The following is a 13,931-nucleotide window of genomic DNA, read 5'->3' on the forward strand; positions in this document are numbered from 1 at the left end:
TCAGGAGGTTAAACTGCGGCTGTTTCAGGAGGTTAAACTGTGGCTGTTTCAGGAGGTTAAACTGTTTCAGGAGGTTAAACTGTTTCAGGAGGTTAAACTGTTTCAGGAGGTTAATCTGTTTCAGGAGGTTAAACTGTTTCAGGAGGTTAAACTGTTTCAGGAGGTTAAACTGTTTCAGGAGGTTAAACTGTTTCAGGAGGTTAAACTGTTTCAGGAGGTTAAACTGTTTCAGGAGGTTAAACTGTGGCTGTTTCAGGAGGTTAAACTGCAGCTGTTTCAGGAGGTTAAACTGTTTCAGGAGGTTAAACTGTTTCAGGAGGTTAAACTGTGGCTGTTTCAGGAGGTTAAACTGTGACTGTTTCAGGAGGTTAAACTGTTTCAGGAGGTTAAACTGTGGCTGTTTCAGGAGGTTAAACTGCAGCTGTTTCAGGAGGTTAAACTGTTTCAGGAGGTTAAACTGTTTCAGGAGGTTAAACTGTGGCTGTTTCAGGAGGTTAAACTGTGACTGTTTCAGGAGGTTAAACTGTTTCAGGAGGTTAAACTGTTTCAGGAGGTTAAACTGTTTCAGGAGGTTAAACTGTGGCTGTTTCAGGAGGTTAAACTGCAGCTGTTTCAGGAGGTTAAACTGTTTCAGGAGGTTAAACTGTTTCAGGAGGTTAAACTGTGGCTGTTTCAGGAGGTTAAACTGTGACTGTTTCAGGAGGTTAAACTGTTTCAGGAGGTTAAACTGTTTCAGGAGGTTAAACTGCGGCTGTTTCAGGAGGTTAAACTGTTTCAGGAGGTTAAACTGTTTCAGGAGGTTAAACTGCGGCTGTTTCAGGAGGTTAAACTGCGGCTGTTTCAGGAGGTTAAACTGCGGCTGTTTCAGGAGGTTAAACTGTGGCTGTTTCAGGAGGTTAAACTGTTTCAGGAGGTTAAACCTTCGTTTAAACTCTGACCAACACTCAGAGAACCTGCTGCAGTCTTTGTTGACCTCAGTCAGAACTCCCCGCCATCGTGCTGACGGCGGCTCATCAGTTCAACCTGCTGCTGCCTCACTGGCTGTCTGACAGACTTAGATTTAAATCTCACTAATTACTTTAAGCCTTGCTGGATCAGAGCGCAGCATTAATCACACCGAAGCTTTTAACGACGAGCCGAATCCAGGAGCTCTGTGTGAGACATAAAGAGCCAATACCAGGAGATAAAGTCTGAGCTGCGCTCTGACATTTATTAACAAACTGGAACCGTTTTCATCAGAAGCGTCCAACACTTACAAATACCTTCAGAACCAATCAGCTCATTGCTCACTGTCACAGAGCTGATATGAGCCGGCCAGAGGCTAAAACTACAGCTTCTGCAGTCACTTCATGAACAGTTTCTGTCACCTTGTTGGAAAATGTCAAGAAGAGGAACTCATGTCCGTCCATCATCTTCCTCTTATCTGAGGCCGGGCCACAGAACCAGCAGGTCCAGGAGGGAAACCCATCCATCCCTCCACAGCCCCTACCCTGATGGTAGAGCTCCTCCCCCCGGATGGTGGAGCTCCTCCCCCCGGATGTTGGAGCTCCTCCCCCCGGATGTTGGAGCTCCTCCCTCTGGATGGTGGAGCTCCTCCCTCTGGATGGTAGAGCTCCTCCCCCCGGATGGTGGAGCTCCTCCCCCCGGATGGTGGAGCTCCTCCCCCCGGATGTTGGAGCTCCTCCCCCCGGATGGTGGAGCTCCTCCCTCTGGATGGTAGAGCTCCTCCCCCCAGATGGTGGAGCTCCTCCCCCCGGATGTTGGAGCTCCTCCCCCCGGATGGTGGAGCTCCTCCCTCTGGATGGTAGAGCTCCTCCCCCCAGATGGTGGAGCTCCTCCCCCTATCTCTCAGGCTGAGCCCCGCCCCCCTCTGAAGGAGCCGCTTGTATCCACTTCATTCTTTGGGTCAGAACCCAGATCTGTGAGCTCAGGTGAGGGTTGGAACAAAGATGGAGCAGGAACCTGAAAGCTTCTCCTTCCGGCTCAGCTTCACCAAACGGACCGGAGCAGCGCCCTCATTACTGCTGACGAAGCCCCGATCCGTCTGTCCATCTCTGATCCAACTCACCATCACTGAGAACCAGAACCAGAGATGCTGAAACTGCTCCAGCTGAGGCAGAGACTCATCCCGACCCGGATGAGCTGTGAACCCCCCCCCCCCCCCCCGACTACACCTCCAGATCCTGTCCATGAAAACCACAAACAGGACCGGAGACGAGGGGCAGCCCTGATGGAGTCCAACACGCTCCGTGAACCAGAACCGCTTTGGACCCAGAATGCAGAGATGGTTCTTACTTTGGTCACACAGGGACTGATTAGCCTGGAAAAGCCACTATGGTACCACATGCTCCCGCAGAACCCCTCGAGGGACATGGTCTTAAACCTTCTCCAAGTCCACAAAACACAACTGGATGGTCGAACTCCCCGGACCCCCTCTATCGAGGTAAAGATCTGGTTTCCACTGAAATGCTAACGTGAAATGTTCCCTTATGTGTTCCGCTCAGTGGACCCGATGAGTGAACCGGCTGCTTCCTGCTGAGATGCTGCAGCATTGAGGCTGTGCTATCGTGCTAAGCTAACTGGCTTTACAGTGGACACACTGTTCAGCATTTTCTCTTTTCTTTGAAATGCTCCCAAACTTTAGACTTTTTCTCTGATTCTCTCTGATTTTGTTCATGGTTTTCTCCATCAGATCAAGCTTTAGAGGTGGAATATGACATCACAGCTGCTGCAGAGATCCCGTTACCCCAAACCTATGAGCAAGGCAGTTTTTTATGTTGTATTGAATTCAAAGACATTTCCTTTGTGGCTTTTTTCCATTTGCATTCTGTAACCTGCTTTGATCTCATGGTGACATCATCATCATGGCTCCACATGAAGCGGTTGGAGAGGTGAGGAAGCTGCGTCCTGCACCCCCGCTGCTCTGTAGATACGCTACAGTATGCAGGGAATATAACCTCCCTCTCCAGCGTCAGGTTTCAGCCCAGATCTGAGTCCGGTGAAGTGTGAAGACTCAGTCCTGCTCTCAGCTGTGATGATTCACACGAAGCAGAAAGTCAAACTGCCTTTGGCCTCAGGACTGTGAGGATGGAAAACTTTGGCTTGTTTTACATCAGCAGCTGTAGCTTTTAACAGATATTCACAGGAAGAAGCCAGCAAACATCTGAGAAACAGTTTAATTCTGCCGACAGAACCAAGGAGCAGCAGCTTTTCTGCTCCTGGTGGTTCAGGCGGAGCAGCTTTCAGTTTGTTCTGGTGAAGAGGAGCCGAGCGGATCCGGCTCAGAACAAACCGACAGCTTTGCATTAACGCAGCAGCTTTAATGGCGTTCGTGTGCAGCTCTGAGCTGCTCTGTATGTCGCACTGAACCCTCTGAACTCATTAATATTCTCCTGACAGCACGCAGTCAGATCATTGAGGCTGAAAACACACTCAGACACACAACAACATCCCGGTAGAGCAGAAGCAGAACCGTTCCTGCAGCTCAGATTGTTTCTGAGCTGCAGGAACCTGCCTCAGAGCAGGGCTTGGATGAATGAAGCCCTGTTCCAGCCTGCAGGTGCAGCTGAGAGGAAGACTGCAGTCTGCTTTCTGTCAGGGGCAGAGCTGCAGAGGCCTCTAAAAGTTCTGCTTCTGGAGTCACCTGAACCGGTTCTGGATGTTCACAGAGGAGCAACAACACCGGAGTCCAAATGTTTCCATTCTTCACAGTTTTCAGACACAAACAGCATCATCTGAACTGTTCCTGCACCCAAAGCCTGACCATGTGACTCCAGTCCGGTTAGATGATGGTACCGGGCCTCAGCGGCTCCGACCCAAAAGGTTTAAGACAATTCATGCAGGAAATACAGTTCAAAGGTTTAACGCATCAGGACATAAGAAAAAACACCCAGAGTCATTATTTACTGGATAAAACTGACACTGAACACAGCAGCAGGGTGTGAGAAACTAAGTGAACCCTTCCTGCTTCCTCAGGAACTAAGAGGGTAAGAAGCAGCCAGGAGCTGCTGATCAAAGCTCTGATTAACTGATCAATGCTCTGATTAACTGATCGATGCTCTGATTAACTGATCAATGCTCTGATTAACTGATCAATGCTCTGATTAACTGATCAATGCTCTGATTAACTGATCAATGCTCTGATTAACTGATCGATGCTCTGATTAACTGATCAATGCTCTGATTAACTGATCAATGCTCTGATTAACTGATCAATGCTCTGATTAACTGATCAATGCTCTGATTAACTGATCAATGCTCTGATTCACTGATCCTCAGCTCCATAAAAGCAGGAGTTCTGTCAGTTCTGCACTTTGTTCACACACAGGATGGAAAACAGGAAGCTGGAAACTTTCCAAACAAAACAGGAAACTAAGAAAAACAAACTGAACCCATTTCCACCCGAAGCTTTAGCAGCAAGATCCAGAACATTAAAAGGTGTTCAGCCCAAACCTGAAGAACCAACCGAAATACACCCACAGAAGGAGCAACACCCACAGAAGGAGCAACACCCACAGAAGGAGCAACACCCACAGAAGAGGCAACACCCACAGAAGAAGCAACACCCACAGAAGAAGCAACACCCACAGAAGGGGCAACACCCACAGAAGAGGCAACACCCACAGAAGGAGCAACACCCACAGAAGGAGCAACACCCACAGAAGGAGCAACACCCACAGAAGGAGCAACACCCACAGAAGGAGCAACACCCACAGAAGAAGCAACACCCACAGAAGGAGCAACACCCACAGAAGGAGCAACACCCACAGAAGGAGCAACACCCACAGAAGAGGCAACACCCACAGAAGAGGCAACACCCACAGAAGGAGCAACACCCACAGAAGAAGCAACACCCACAGAAGAGGCAACACCCACAGAAGGAGCAACACCCACAGAAGAGGCAACACCCACAGAAGAGGCAACACCCACAGAAGAAGCAACACCCACAGAAGGAGCAACACCCACAGAAGGAGCAACACCCACAGAAGAAGCAACACCCACAGAAGAGGCAACACCCACAGAAGAGGCAACACCCACAGAAGGAGCAACACCCACAGAAGGAGCAACACCCACAGAAGAAGCAACACCCACAGAAGAGGCAACACCCACAGAAGAGGCAACACCCACAGAAGAAGCAACACCCACAGAAGAGGCAACACCCACAGAAGAGGCAACACCCACAGAAGAGGCAACACCCACAGAAGGAGCAACACCCACAGAAGGAGCAACACCCACAGAAGAAGCAACACCCACAGAAGGAGCAACACCCACAGAAGGAGCAACACCCACAGAAGGAGCAACACCCACAGAAGGAGCAACACCCACAGAAGGGGCAACACCCACAGAAGAGGCAACACCCACAGAAGAAGCAACACCCACAGAAGAAGCAACACCCACAGAAGGAGCAACACCCACAGAAGGAGCAACACCCACAGAAGGGGCAACACCCACAGAAGGAGCAACACCCACAGAAGAGGCAACACCCACAGAAGGAGCAACACCCACAGAAGAGGCAACACCCACAGAAGAGGCAACACCCACAGAAGAAGCAACACCCACAGAAGGAGCAACACCCACAGAAGGAGCAACACCCACAGAAGAGGCAACACCCACAGAAGAGGCAACACCCACAGAAGGAGCAACACCCACAGAAGGAGCAACACCCACAGAAGGAGCAACACCCACAGAAGAGGCAACACCCACAGAAGAGGCAACACCCACAGAAGGAGCAACACCCACAGAAGGAGCAACACCCACAGAAGAAGCAACACCCACAGAAGGAGCAACACCCACAGAAGAGGCAACACCCACAGAAGAAGCAACACCCACAGAAGGAGCAACACCCACAGAAGGAGCAACACCCACAGAAGGAGCAACACCCACAGAAGGAGCAACACCCACAGAAGAAGCAACACCCACAGAAGGAGCAACACCCACAGAAGGAGCAACACCCACAGAAGAAGCAACACCCACAGAAGAGGCAACACCCACAGAAGAGGCAACACCCACAGAAGAGGCAACACCCACAGAAGGAGCAACACCCACAGAAGAGGCAACACCCACAGAAGGAGCAACACCCACAGAAGAAGCAACACCCACAGAAGAAGCAACACCCACAGAAGAGGCAACACCCACAGAAGAGGCAACACCCACAGAAGAGGCAACACCCACAGAAGGAGCAACACCCACAGAAGAGGCAACACCCACAGAAGAGGCAACACCCACAGCATGAAGCTGGGATAAATCCACAGAGCCACTGATCTGAAACGGGGAGAAAACCGGACTGTTCACCACTGACTTTTACCACGATGCCTCCATCAGGCCAACATGCAACAAACCAGGACTGTAAGAATAAATCAGCTCTGAAATCATGTAAAACTGCCCGTTTGTTTGGATTTTCTCTCTTTGTTTGAGGAAAAATCAGCAGATTCAGTCATAAATGAAACAATTTTGAACAAAGCTTTGATTTATTCTTTTATGATGGAATGAAACTGTTTCCAGGTCAGGACGTTTTTTAACTTTCAAACTTTAACCCATGAGATCGAGATGACCGACAGCAATGGATGTTAACGCAGGTACATCGACAGCCCCGACCCAGAGTCCTGACCCAGAGTCCTGATCAGCAGTTCTGCAGCTTTCTGAAGCTCTTTCACAGTTTTTCTTTGCACATTTTCTGCTTTTTCCCTCATCTTCAGTCCTTGTTCCTGAGCATTTTCAGTGTTTTTTCTTTGTTCAGCCACTGAACTCTGACCTTTGACCCATTCAGGCAGAAAAAAGGCTCCTAACTCAAGGGATGAACCAGTGTTGTGTCGACACAGAACAGACAACTTAGCAAAGAAGCCATTTTAAACTGGATCTTTAGGCACTTTGTTACAAAGACACATCATTTGTTCCCATTTCTTTAGCTGCATCTATGAAAAACAGCAAAGAAAACACAGTTTGACAGACAGAAAATAGGATTTCTGCAGCAACAAGGTGATTCCCAAAGAGCTATTAGCTGAAAACTTGGCATATCTCAGCATGGTGTGCAGTGTGTCCTTAAAACATTTGAGGAAACTGGACAAGTGGAGGACAAAAGAAGAAGTGTCAGGCCTAAAAAACTATCTACAGCAGATGAACAGGATCTGAAAGTGATGTCCTTAAGAAAGAGGAAAAAATCCAGCTGTGACCTGACAGGACCTGAGAGATGCATCTGGACCTTCAGCTGATCCATCTACTGTTGGCCCAAGCCTCATCAGAAATGGTCTCCATGGAAGGGTGGCTGTCAAGAAGCCATTCTTAAGGAAGGGAAACAGGGAGAAAAGGCTGAGCTGTGCCAAATGACACAAGAAGTGGACTGAAAATCAGTGGCAACAGGTCTTATGGAGGGATGAATCCTCCCCAGAGCCCGGACCTCAACATTATTGAAGCAGTGTGGGATCATCTGACAGAGAACGGAACAAAAGGCAGCCCACATCCAAAGAAGAGCTTTGGGATGTCCTTCAAGAAGCCTGGAGAACTATTCCTGAAGACTCCTTAAAGAAATGACAGAAAGCTGGTCTCAGAGGGTTCAGGCTGTGTTGGAGAATAAAGGAGCTCAGACCAGAGATTCACTTTAAAGCTGCTGAGAACTGAGAAAAACTCTGTTTCTGCCTCAGATTCTGGGTTTATGTTCAGGTTTGACTGAAACAAATAACTGGTGAAAATGAGAAGGATATTCCTGATATAAAATGTGAATCCTGGTTTGTTTTCAGTCTGATTTAATGATGGATCAGCTGCAGCTTCACTTTACGGCCACAACAAACACATTTGGAGTCAGAACCTAAAGATCCGACGCTTTTAACAAAGTCTTCTGGTTTTATTCAACAGTCTCCTCGTGTCTAACAGTAATCTGATTACATGTGACCCCCCCCCCCACACACAGACGTCACACAGGTTCTGACACAACGTTATGTAATGGTGCAACACAGACAAAAACAGCTCCACAGAACCAGCAGAACCAGCAGAACCAGCAGAACCAGCAGAACCAGCAGAGCGCCGTGAACACACCGAGCAGCTCAGGGTGTTTCCTCACACACACACACATCAAAGCTTACCTCGTTCCTTTATCTCCCATCCTGACGAAGCCGATGAGCCGACAGCAGCCGGACGGAGAGATGGAGGAGGAAGAAGAGGAGGAGGATGGGGGGATGCCGTCACCGTGGAAACTGAGGGGAGGATGTGTGTGTCTCAGGAAGCCGTCGTCATGCCGTCAGATTGTGCTCAGCGGGAGGAATAACCTCCTTCTGAGCTGCGACCGAGTGAAGGCTGCTGCTCCTCCTCTCCTTCCTCCCCCTCATTAGCAGTAAGATGTGTTCAAACAGCCCAGAGGCCACGCTGTATTTCTGTCTTTCACATCTCGCTGCCCTCCACTGAAACTACCAAATCTGTTCAAACCAGGAGAGAAGAAAAACGTCCGTTCACAGCTTCTTCTGGAATGAAACACATTTTACTGAATTTAATGCCCTCACCTGTCAGACTCCATAAAGAAACTGAGTGTTTAACCCCAAACTGAACTGAAACAGCCTTCAGTCTGTGCCTCAGGTTATTTTCAGGTCAGGACTTTATGAAATCCAGCTCCATGTTTCTGTGTGTTGGTTTTCTGTCTTTTGGTGTCTTTGTTTTTCCTGATAATCTGTTTTACTTTTCAGTTCACAGTGTTAGATTCACCAGAAACAGAGCTGTCCAGGTCACCTGTCAGGTGTTGTTGTCACTTCCTGTTGGCTCTCTGGTCAGTTCCTATTGGTTCTCTGGTCAGTTCCTGTTGGTTCTCTGGTCAGTTCCTGTTGGTTCTCTGGTCACTTCCTGTTGGTTCTCTGGTCAGTTCCTGTTGGTTCTCTGGTCAGTTCCTGTTGGTTCTCTTGTCAGTTCCTATTGGTTCTCTGGTCAGTTCCTGTTGGTTCTCTGGTCACTTCCTGTTGGTTCTCTGGTCAGTTCCTGTTGGTTCTCTGGTCAGTTCCTGTTGGTTCTCTGGTCAGTTCCTATTGGTTCTCTGGTCAGTTCCTGTTGGTTCTCTGGTCAGTTCCTATTGGTTCTCTGGTCAGTTCCTGTTGGTTCTCTGGTCAGTTCCTGTTGGTTCTCTGGTCAGTTCCTGTTGGTTCTCTGGTCAGTTCCTGTTGGTTCTCTGGTCAGTTCCTGTTGGTTCTCTGGTCAGTTCCTGTTGGTTCTCTTGTCAGTTCCTATTGGTTCTCTGGTCAGTTCCTGTTGGTTCTCTGGTCAGTTCCTGTTGGTTCTCTGGTCAGTTCCTGTTGGTTCTCTGGTCAGTTCCTGTTGGTTCTCTTGTCAGTTCCTATTGGTTCTCTTGTCAGTTCCTATTGCTTCTCTGGTCAGTTCCTGTTGGTTCTCTTGTCACTTCCTGTTGGTTCTCTGGTCAGTTCCTGTTGGTTCTCTTGTCACTTCCTGTTGGTTCTCTGGTCACTTCCTGTTGGTTCTCTGGTCACTTCCTGTTGGTTCTCTGGTCAGTTCCTATTGGTTCTCTGGTCAGTTCCTGTTGGTTCTCTGGTCAGTTCCTGTTGGTTCTCTGGTCAGTTCCTGTTGGTTCTCTGGTCAGTTCCTGTTGGTTCTCTGGTCAGTTCCTGTTGGTTCTCTGGTCAGTTCCTGTTGGTTCTCTTGTCAGTTCCTATTGGTTCTCTGGTCAGTTCCTGTTGGTTCTCTGGTCAGTTCCTGTTGGTTCTCTGGTCAGTTCCTGTTGGTTCTCTGGTCAGTTCCTGTTGGTTCTCTTGTCAGTTCCTATTGCTTCTCTGGTCAGTTCCTGTTGGTTCTCTTGTCACTTCCTGTTGGTTCTCTGGTCACTTCCTGTTGGTTCTCTGGTCACTTCCTGTTGGTTCTCTGGTCAGTTCCTGTTGGTTCTCTGGTCAGTTCCTATTGGTTCTCTGGTCAGTTCCTGTTGGTTCTCTGGTCAGTTCCTATTGGTTCTCTGGTCAGTTCCTGTTGGTTCTCTGGTCAGTTCCTATTGGTTCTCTGGTCAGTTCCTTTTGGTTCTCTTGTCACTTCCTGTTGGTTCTCTGGTCACTTCCTGTTGGTTCTCTGGTCACTTCCTGTTGGTTCTCTTGTCACTTCCTGTTGGTTCTCTGGTCAGTTCCTGTTGGTTCTCTGGTCAGTTCCTGTTGGTTCTCTTGTCACTTCCTGTTGGTTCTCTGGTAAGTTCCTGTTGGTTCTCTTGTCACTTCCTGTTGGTTCTCTGGTCAGTTCCTGTTGGTTCTCTTGTCACTTCCTATTGGTTCTCTTGTCACTTCCTGTTGGTTCTCTGGTCAGTTCCTATTGGTTCTCTTGTCACTTCCTATTGGTTCTCTGGTCAGTTCCTGTTGGTTCTCTTGTCAGTTCCTATTGGTTCTCTTGTCACTTCCTGTTGGTTCTCTTGTCACTTCCTATTGGTTCTCTTGTCACTTCCTGTTGGTTCTCTTGTCAGTTCCTATTGGTTCTCTGGTCAGTTCCTGTTGGTTCTCTTGTCACTTCCTATTGGTTCTCTTGTCACTTCCTGTTGGTTCTCTTGTCAGTTCCTATTGGTTCTCTTGTCACTTCCTGTTGGTTCTCTGGTCAGTTCCTGTTGGTTCTCTTGTCAGTTCCTATTGGTTCTCTTGTCACTTCCTGTTGGTTCTCTGGTCAGTTCCTGTTGGTTCTCTTGTCAGTTCCTGTTGGTTCTCTTGTCAGTTCCTGTTGGTTCTCTGGTCAGTTCCTTTACTCCTGGTCAGTAAATCATGACATAAACATGAAAAATAAATACTCAGGACCACACAAAGGTTGTTTTGTAACATCTTATTAGTTAAAGTGTTTGTAAGCTCTGCAGGTGGAGATGAAGCTCAAAATGACGAAGAAGAGGAGTCAGTTTCTGTGCCCTTCATCGGATCCTTTAAAGCAGAACCAGAGCATGTTCTGCTTCACTCCTGAGGTGCACCACAAGGCTCAGTATGAGGACCTCTGCTTGTTCTAATTCTAGGAGGAGCCCGACCTCCTCTGACAGAATCAAGAGCAGCTGTGTGCATCATGAGAAACATTAAAAAAGCTAAATTAACTTCATCCAGGTGGATCAAGCATTTTATGACATTTTCAAAAAATGAAACCCACTTTTGGGATTTTTGTCTTTGCAGCAGCACGAGTTGAAACAAGTCTGAGGCTGAAAGAGAAGAGAAACTCAAAGTAAATAATCAATTTGATCAAAACTGCTGATCCTGATCAGTGGTTTCACTGTGCAGCTGTGGGTCTGCTCGGAGGCAGCAGCTGCTTCCTGTTTCATCATTAATGACCTCTGTGTCAAACAGCCTGAAGGGCCGAAGCCTGTCCTCGTCCTCATCATCACCTCATATTTTTAAACCTCGATGACATTTCTTCAACAGTCTGTCATGAGGAAAAACGCCTCCGAGCACGACAGGATGAGTTCTGCAGTTACAGCTGCAGTCAGTCTGACATCCAGCTGCTGTCGTTGAACTAATGTGTTCCACAGCTGCTTTGCTTTGATTCTCAACAACCTTAAAACTCTGAAGACATCTGGGGCCTCATGTACAAAGACTTGTGTGGCTTTCCTACTGAAACATGGCGGACGCTCAAACCGAAATGCCCTCCAATGTACCAAAATACCCGGGTGTATCAATGCGTGAATCCAAGCACATTTATTTTGTACATCCCAATCAACGTGGAATTGAGCGCACATGTCGGAGACTCCTCTCTTTGCACGATCAGAAAATAAAGCAAAAAGAATGAGTAAGACGGGAAAAACTTAAGAACTTAACGGAAATCTAGATGGAGGTGCTACTTTCTGATGTGGAGGCCCACAAAAATGTGTTCTTTGGCAGCTGTCCTACGATACAAGCAGCAAACGTAAGAGGAGTGTGTGTGTGTGTGTGTGTGTGTGTGTGGGGGGGGGGGGGGGGGGGGGGCTTTAATGCTGTGGGTCTGAGACACAAGCAGAGGTGAAGAAGAAGTGGTCTGATATTAAGGTGAAGCGGAGACTGGCTGCCCACCGCCGAAGTGTGGCCAAAACAGGTGGGGGGCCAGGAGAAGAGGGGCCCACCGTGTTTGAACAGTGAGTCGGCCCAACGATGGGTGACACTGCTCTCTCAGGTGGTGGGTGTGGGAGTGTAGGTGACTCTGATTAAAGGTAAATACCTGTATTTGTGTAACTCACAACAAACATGTTCATACAGTAACCAGAGCAGAAGTGCGCCGGGGAAAAGGTGAGGCTGATTCAGACATTTCACACTTTAGGCACAGAGTTATTAACATTTGCACACAGAGACGATCAGGGGCTTGTTAGAAAGATCTTTAGTTGTTGTTTAACCAGTAAAAAACAGCAAGTTACTAACTTTAACCACCAACTATGATGCTGTGAAGATGGGATAGAAACTGGAGGGGGGGGGTTACTCACCAAGAAGCCACCCACCGCGCACAGTGCCAGGTTGTAGTCTGTTCCCAACAGTTCTGTTACTGAATGTATGAATCATGCGTTGAACCAGCTCCCCCCCAACAAAGCATTTGCACATCACATACAATCTGTACATTGATGGAATGAAAATGTTTCTTGTTGATATACAAATTCCTCATGTGATGGGCTTTTATAGCACTCTGTGTGTGCAGTCGATAGCTCTGATTACATTAAGAAAACCGGCTCTCGCTTCAAATTGCGCTTCAATGTTGGCCTGTTGAACTGCATTGTGGGAATTTGATACACCTGCTGAGATGCAGATAATTCTCCCACTCGGCTCGGCTCAGGGTCGACTGGCACAGTCCCAATCGGTTGGCAGTTCCCTCTGAATGCCCCGGTTGCTTAAACCCCAGCGAGCACGTCACCTGTGCACGAGCAGCGCACGGCTCCTCGCTGTTTCAGTTCCAGGAGGATTGCCCTCAAAACGGCTGATGAGCCAGTTGTCATCATGCAAATCCTCTCAGTCTCTGAACACACGCTCTCTCCTTATTACACCATTTATAAAGTCTTCCAACTTCCACTTTTTTGAGCGTAAGCACCCTTTGTACATGAGGCCCCTGGCGTTCACATCAAGCCCTGGTCTGATCCGTTCCTGTGCTGCACTTCAGCTATTGGTAACATTCTGGAAAGCAGCACCAGCTGGGCTTCCATCACAGTTTTTAGAAGATTAGGAAAAGGCGACAGGAAACTTTAAAAACAGATAAAAGGTTTCATCAACTCACTTTTTAGCTGTTTTTTTGTGTGTTTTAAATGAGAGTCTGAACATCAGGGGCAGTAAAAACAACTGAATGTTGTTAAAATAATGTTACTCACCGACTGTTTCTGGTCTGAGCCGACAAATAATAAACTCTGTGACTGACCGGCATCTTGCCAGATATGAGGTAAATATAGACTGAAGACACGTCTGTTCTGTCAAGATTAATTATTCTAATTGTTGAAGATGATTTAACCTCCCCAACACATTCATACAGCATTATTTATGGCTTTATGATGCATCTATTATTGTTTTTATTTTACTTTAATGTGTTTAATCATTTTGATTTGATCGTCTACTTGTGATGCGCATTAAACAGATTGATTCTAGTCCCAAGTAATAGTAATAATAGGTTTTCTGTTACATAAACTATAGCTTAACTTTCATTAATTTGAATGACTTATTTAAGTAGCAGCAGCAGCAGAAGAAGAAGCAGCAGCAGCAGCAGCAGAAGAAGAAGCAGCAGCAGCAGCAGCAGAAGAAGCAACAGCAGAAGAAGAAGCAGCAGCAGCAGTAGCAGCAGAAGAAGAAGCAGCAGAAGAAGAAGCAGCAGCAGAAGAAGAAGCAGCAGAAGAAGAAGCAGCAGAAGAAGAAGCAGCAGCAGCAGAAGCAGCAGCAGCAGAAGCAGCAGCAGAAGAAGAAGCAGCAGAAGAAGCAGCAGCAGCAGCAGAAGAAGAAGAAGCAGCAGCAGCAGCAGCAGCAGTAGCAGCAGCAGAAGAAGAAGCAGCAGCAGCAGCAGAA

At 47.7% G+C, this 13,931-nt stretch overlaps 1 protein-coding gene across 1 annotated transcript in view; it reads right to left on the bottom strand.

Moving 5' to 3' along the window:
* Positions 1-8,274, bottom strand: part of arrb1 (arrestin, beta 1) — a 33,936-nt gene extending 25,662 nt beyond the window's left edge. Inside the window, exon 1 of the mRNA XM_072391838.1 lies at positions 8,076-8,274. Within this exon, the coding sequence (XP_072247939.1) occupies positions 8,076-8,095 (20 nt within the window). The 5' untranslated portion in view covers positions 8,096-8,274. The remainder of the gene's footprint in view (positions 1-8,075) is intronic.
* Between the last annotated feature and the right edge of the window lie 5,657 nt (positions 8,275-13,931).

This window comes from Leuresthes tenuis, unplaced genomic scaffold (assembly GCF_036924035.1).
Source record: "Leuresthes tenuis unplaced genomic scaffold, fLeuTen1.0.hap1 SCAF_9, whole genome shotgun sequence".
NCBI lineage: Eukaryota > Metazoa > Chordata > Actinopteri > Atheriniformes > Atherinopsidae > Leuresthes > Leuresthes tenuis.